The 5,408-nt window shown below is 39.8% G+C and overlaps 1 protein-coding gene across 1 annotated transcript in view; it reads right to left on the bottom strand.

Annotated features, from left to right (window-relative positions):
• Positions 1-2,595: 2,595 nt before the first annotated feature.
• Positions 2,596-5,408, bottom strand: part of LOC104470869 (fatty acid-binding protein, brain-like) — a 3,096-nt gene continuing 283 nt past the window's right edge. The window contains exons 2-4 of the mRNA XM_010085952.1: positions 5,194-5,400; positions 4,470-4,571; positions 2,596-2,957 (exon numbers count right to left, since the gene is read on the bottom strand). Coding sequence (XP_010084254.1) covers positions 2,907-2,957; positions 4,470-4,571; positions 5,194-5,400 — 360 coding nt within the window. The 3' untranslated portion in view covers positions 2,596-2,906. The remainder of the gene's footprint in view (positions 2,958-4,469; positions 4,572-5,193; positions 5,401-5,408) is intronic.

Here is a 5,408-nt window from a genome sequence, read left to right as displayed (position 1 = left end):
CAGCGCTGCTGCGCCCTGTCCTGTCCTGTCCTGTCCTGTCCTGCCCTGTCCTGCCCTGTCCTGCCGTGCAGCCCTGGGCCGCAGCCTAACCCTGCCCCTAACAGGCAGCGCTGAGACGGCACTCAGGAGTCTCAAGCATCTTTTAGAAGGAAGGTTCCTCACAGTATACATGTAAAAATGGATGCTGGTTGCTTAACACGCTTTAGAAGTAAAATAACTGATGAAATACACCATCAAGTACACCCTTATGCAGCTTAAGGAGAATGCTGAGGTGTATCGTAAATACGAGTCTCCAAGGCGTTATGGTAGCAGAGCTGCTGTTTATGGCTGAAGTCAGAGTACCCTGTTTCCAGTGAGGAAAAGTGCTTGGTGTCAGTTTTAGGAGCAGAGCACAGCAGAATAATGATGTCACGGATCCCCTACCAGCCCCCGCGTGTCCCACTGCTCACCGTGCTCTGCTGTTCAGATCTGCTTTCCAGGGCTTTGCAAAGCTGTTTTACCAGCAGCTGGAAGTCCCATGTGTCCCTATGTTCCTCACTTTTCTGCTCATCTCAGTGGTGTCACAGGCATTTCGCAGGTACCACTTCTCAATTTTTCCCTCCTTTATTTAATTTGACATATTGTCAAATTTAGAATAGCAGAAGACTTCAACAATAAGCTTTATGATGGTTTCATGTGACTTATAGAATTAGGGAAAAGTAACCTCTGTTTAAAAGCGACTGTAATGTGAAATGTTCACTGTTCAACATTCATGTGTAAACCAAGTCTTAACAATCTGTCTCTGTATTCCTTTCCTCATATTTAATAAAAACCTTATTTTTTTAATTCATTACCCCACAAATCACTTGTGATGAAGATGAATGCCAGTACTGGGAACCCAAGTCTGTTTTTCCCCCAGTGACGAAGGAAAAGCAGCTGCTCCCACCTTTCTGAGAAGGGGTGGCTGGGAAGGACAGTCATGTGGTGAATGCAGCCACGCACGAACAGGCAGCAATGGAGGGGAGGCCGATGAAAGCTGTATTAGGTCCTGAAGCTGAGGATTAAATGAGATAATAAAACCGAAGGGCAGAAGATGCTGTTTAAACATAATTTGCACTATAGCAGCTGAAGCAGCACAGAGCAGAGACCGCAGCTCCCTGTACCACTGGAACATTTCATTTCTCTGAAGAAAAAAAGTTAGCTCCTAGATTTTAGGAGCTATCAATACCCACCACCAAATGAAACATATTTATAATGGTTCATAATTGAGGGCTCTTGGTGTTCCCCACGAGAGAAAACAGACTTGGATGTTCCTTTCAGGCTTCTTTGTGAAAAAGTAAAATTAACATTAAATTTTGTACTTGTGTTGGTTAGGCACCATAGTTGTGTTTGAACTTTTATCAGATAAATGAGATAAGCTACCCATGTTATCCTAGCTATCCAGGGAAGCAAGAAGCCACTTCCCGTGGTACAATGTAGCGGATCTGAAAGATAGCACAGTGCAGTATTAGGTCAGGGAAGTTGGACAGTACACCGCTCCTGAACCACCCTCTTCAGCCACACGCCCCGGAGGACTGACCAGCTGTTGACCAGCTAATACCACAGCTCAGCTCTGCTTTTGTTTGAAAGGTTGCAAGTAGCTACACCTCCATGTGGTCCACTGGGTCAGTGTGTCAGAAACATGGATTCTCCAAACAATCTCCTCCATACTGGCAGCAACCTGTTTCAATTTTCCTAAAAATCTGAAGTGTAAGGCATTTTTTCCCACCCTGGTCTTTTAGGGAATATTCATTAGGAATAAGGTTTGAATTTCTCTCTTTTAAGTAGCATTTTATTTTAAATTGCTCACAGTGCAAATTAGCTATGTACATATGTATATAATACACGTGTATATGAAATGTACATATAAGCTATGAAACTACAGCTCAGGGAAGGGAGTCTCAGAAGATTTCTCTTGTACTGTTTTCCCTTTGTTTTTTTCCCACCCCTGTGGAAACTGATGAAAGATAAGCCTTGTACTTTAGGTTCCCTCAGTCCTGCCCTTTATCAGGTTGGTCCTTCCCTCCCATTCTTCATTCTTTGCACTTTGATTTACTTCAGTCTTTCGTATATTAGCAAAAGAGCCCATCAAAACAAATGAAAAACTCTGATAACTATTAAAACCAAAACTGCAGGTTCCCTCCTGACATTGAAGGCTGTTCATCTATTGGCCTTAACGTGCACTGGATAACAAGTTCCCAGTGAAGAGAGAAGCTAAACTGGCTTGAGCCTCTCACTTGGAATCATAGAATCATAGAATCATTAAGGTTGGAAAAGACCTCAAGGATCATCAAGTCCAACCCAACACCACCTAACTCACTAAACCATGTCCCTAAGCACCACATCTACACTTGTCTGCCTACATACATAAAGACAGGGGCTTTAGATTTCTCCAGCAAAAATAAGCCACTGAAGCAGAGTGAAGGCAATTTTTTTGTTTCCCGTGTCCTCTGCATCACAGAGAGAGCTGCTCCAGCATTGTGTACCAGATGCTTTTCTGTAGTTTAACTCAGAAAAAGGAACTTTCGAAAACTCCCTCCAGAACACTAGAATATTAGCAGATTAATGCAAAAGGAGCACAGGTTTAAAAAACTTTTTAATTTCTGTTTGATCTGCATTTCAAAACAATTCAAATATGTTCCATTTACTGTAAAAAAAGAGAAGCAAATGTTTCCGAAATTTAATGCCAAGTTTAACCTGTTTCACTATACAGCACAAGCTTGCCAATTTGATGGCATAAAGTTTTTTTTTAAAAAAAAAAGAAAACACCCCCTAAAACTCTTTATTAACCTTTCATGCCAGAAATGTGCATTTTAGCTACATTTGACTACGGACGGTACATTAATCCATCCAGCAGAAGTAACATCTGGACAGAGGTCAGGTAAACTCTACGCTTTCTCATAATGGCGAACAGCAACCACATCACCAAAGGTGAGAGTCTGCAAGTCCAAGGAAAAGACAGACACGTTAGATGCTGGACCATTTTTTGTAATGACTTAACACATATTCAGAAGTCCATGCTAAAGCAAGGTTGTTTTATATAATGTCATTTATCAAAAAACAAGTTGGTCTCGATTATTGGTATTTTAAATGAACAAGAGGCAAAACCTCAACGTCATAGATCCCATAATAAATGCAACTTTCTCCTTGCTACATTCAAACCCAAGAAGCACATAATGCACATGTACAAGCCAAATAAAGTGAGACTATAAATTAATTTTTCTAATTTTGTGAAAGTAATTTCTTAAATACAGCATTGTTTTTATACAGATTTAACACTTATTTTCTCAAAGCTGATCACATTGCAAAATGTGCAATCTAAAATCCAAGTCCTCTATACCCATATTCTATACTATTATGCGTAGGCATATACTTAAGGAGAACCTTCGATTACAGTAAATACATCCTGTGCACTTACATAGCTGGAACTACCAAATTTTTTAGTTACTGCAGTTGTGCAGAACACTGACTACCGTGTGTGAGCTTTGGAGGTATTTCCTGAAGTGGAACAGGGCATTTCACCATGTTCAAATTCCAAAGGAAAAGCTTTTCTGTATATATGTGTAGCTGTTTCCAAAAACAAAGCATGTATTTTTCCTTGAATCGCTTGTCACATTGTTTTGCACTGACCGTATGCTTTAAGGTTTTAATTATTTGAAGGTCTCCATCCACACAGATACTCTCTGAAGCATTTAGAAAACAAGCTAACTGGTTTTCTCCAACAGCCAAGTCACATCAATTAGTAGAGCCAAAAAGGTTTTATTTTTGAAAGTTACATCTCTGTGTCAAAAATAAGCATGCTAAGTGCCACCCTGGACATTAGATATAGTAGCTTACACCATTTATTTACTTCATACTCCTGTTCCTGAGAAGTCAGGAAAAGAATGTGAATTAAAAAAAAATTTTTTCTTCATGCAATTGCTGTTTATCATCACTTCTAACAAGATAGGAGGAATAAACCCTTTACTATTAAATACGAAAATGCTGTTACATCCTGCAATATTATAATTTTATTTTCCTAGGGAAATACTTGTTCTGTATAATTAGATATTATTTATGCATGCACCTATAAAACAAGTTTTTAAAGAAATCTGAAGCAGCACTGGTAACAGATCATTGCCTAGACAATCAAGAACTTTGTATCTTTTCCAGCTCACCCGGACTTTTTTTTTTTTTTTTTTTTGCTTGGGCATTTACACAAACTCTAGAAAGAACATATACACTCTGGAAATCCACAGACTGGCCTGCCTAAAATGACTAGCAATTTTTTAGTTGTCAGTAAAACAAGATGCAAAACAAAATAAATATTTAAAAAATCTCTGCTAGCTTTCCCCACCAATTAGTTTAAGGGTTTGTGTATAAGTGACACTATCTGTTCATAAAGCTTGAAATAAATGCTAAGTGAGGAGTTTTAAAGGTGTATGTGACTGCTCAGTGAGCTTTATACTTACCATTACCATTTTGCCATCCTTTATTTCTCTCACAAAGTTTGTCTCTTTGCCGTCCCACTTCTGTATGTGCACTAGCTTGTCTCCATCCAGGCTCACAACTGACTGTGAGATACCAAGAAACACAAAGACATTAATTTATTTGGGGTATTTGGGATTCTGCTCACACATTCGGCATGCACTGTTCTATTGAATTATCTTCAATAGATGGATGTGGATCTAGAATGATAAAGTAGTCACAGCCATTTTAAAGCCAAGCCCATGAATCATCCTCATTTTAAGCATGAACTCCGTACAATTCTTGTGTCGAAGGATGAAAAAAGTTGTTTCCTTTGAGTTACAGTCTCGCAAGAACCACTGTTTCAGATGTGCTTTGGGATAATGTTTATGTTAAACCCCCAAAGATGCTGGGAAGAAGGTACTTCCTAATTTTCGACTGGAAAAAGTTATGGCAAATGATACTTGTGTTGAAGGAAAAGTGGGCAGCTAACACAACTCTTCGACACTGGAAGGCAGACTGGGCTGGCAACATAACACATTCTTCAGACAACACATGGCAAAAGCGGGCAATTAAGATGCAATCTTGTCTTTTTTCCTGTCCTTCACAGTGCTACAACTGACCATAGCAGAAGTTACATTTTTTCTTTCCCCCTACCGAAGATACAGCCTCGGGGGCAGGGAGGAAGAAGAGAAAAAAGAAGCTGCTGCAGCCTGAGAGTTGACTTACTTTGCAGTTCCTGTCATCGGGGGTGGTTTCGTCAAATTCCTCTCCAAGTTTAAAGCTGATTTCTGTGTTTTTGAAAGTGCTTTGAGTCCTGATCACTACTTTGTCCCCCTCGCTGCTGATAATCACAGTGGGTTTAGTTACATTCCCCACCTGCCGAGTTGCAAACCCCACTCCTATACCATCAAGGGAAGAGAGAAATCCATCAAATATTCGGG

This window comes from Pterocles gutturalis, unplaced genomic scaffold, assembly GCF_000699245.1.
Source record: "Pterocles gutturalis isolate BGI_N339 unplaced genomic scaffold, ASM69924v1 scaffold50561, whole genome shotgun sequence".
Classification (NCBI taxonomy): domain Eukaryota; kingdom Metazoa; phylum Chordata; class Aves; order Pterocliformes; family Pteroclidae; genus Pterocles; species Pterocles gutturalis.
This window is presented reverse-complemented; position numbering and strand designations above follow the sequence as displayed.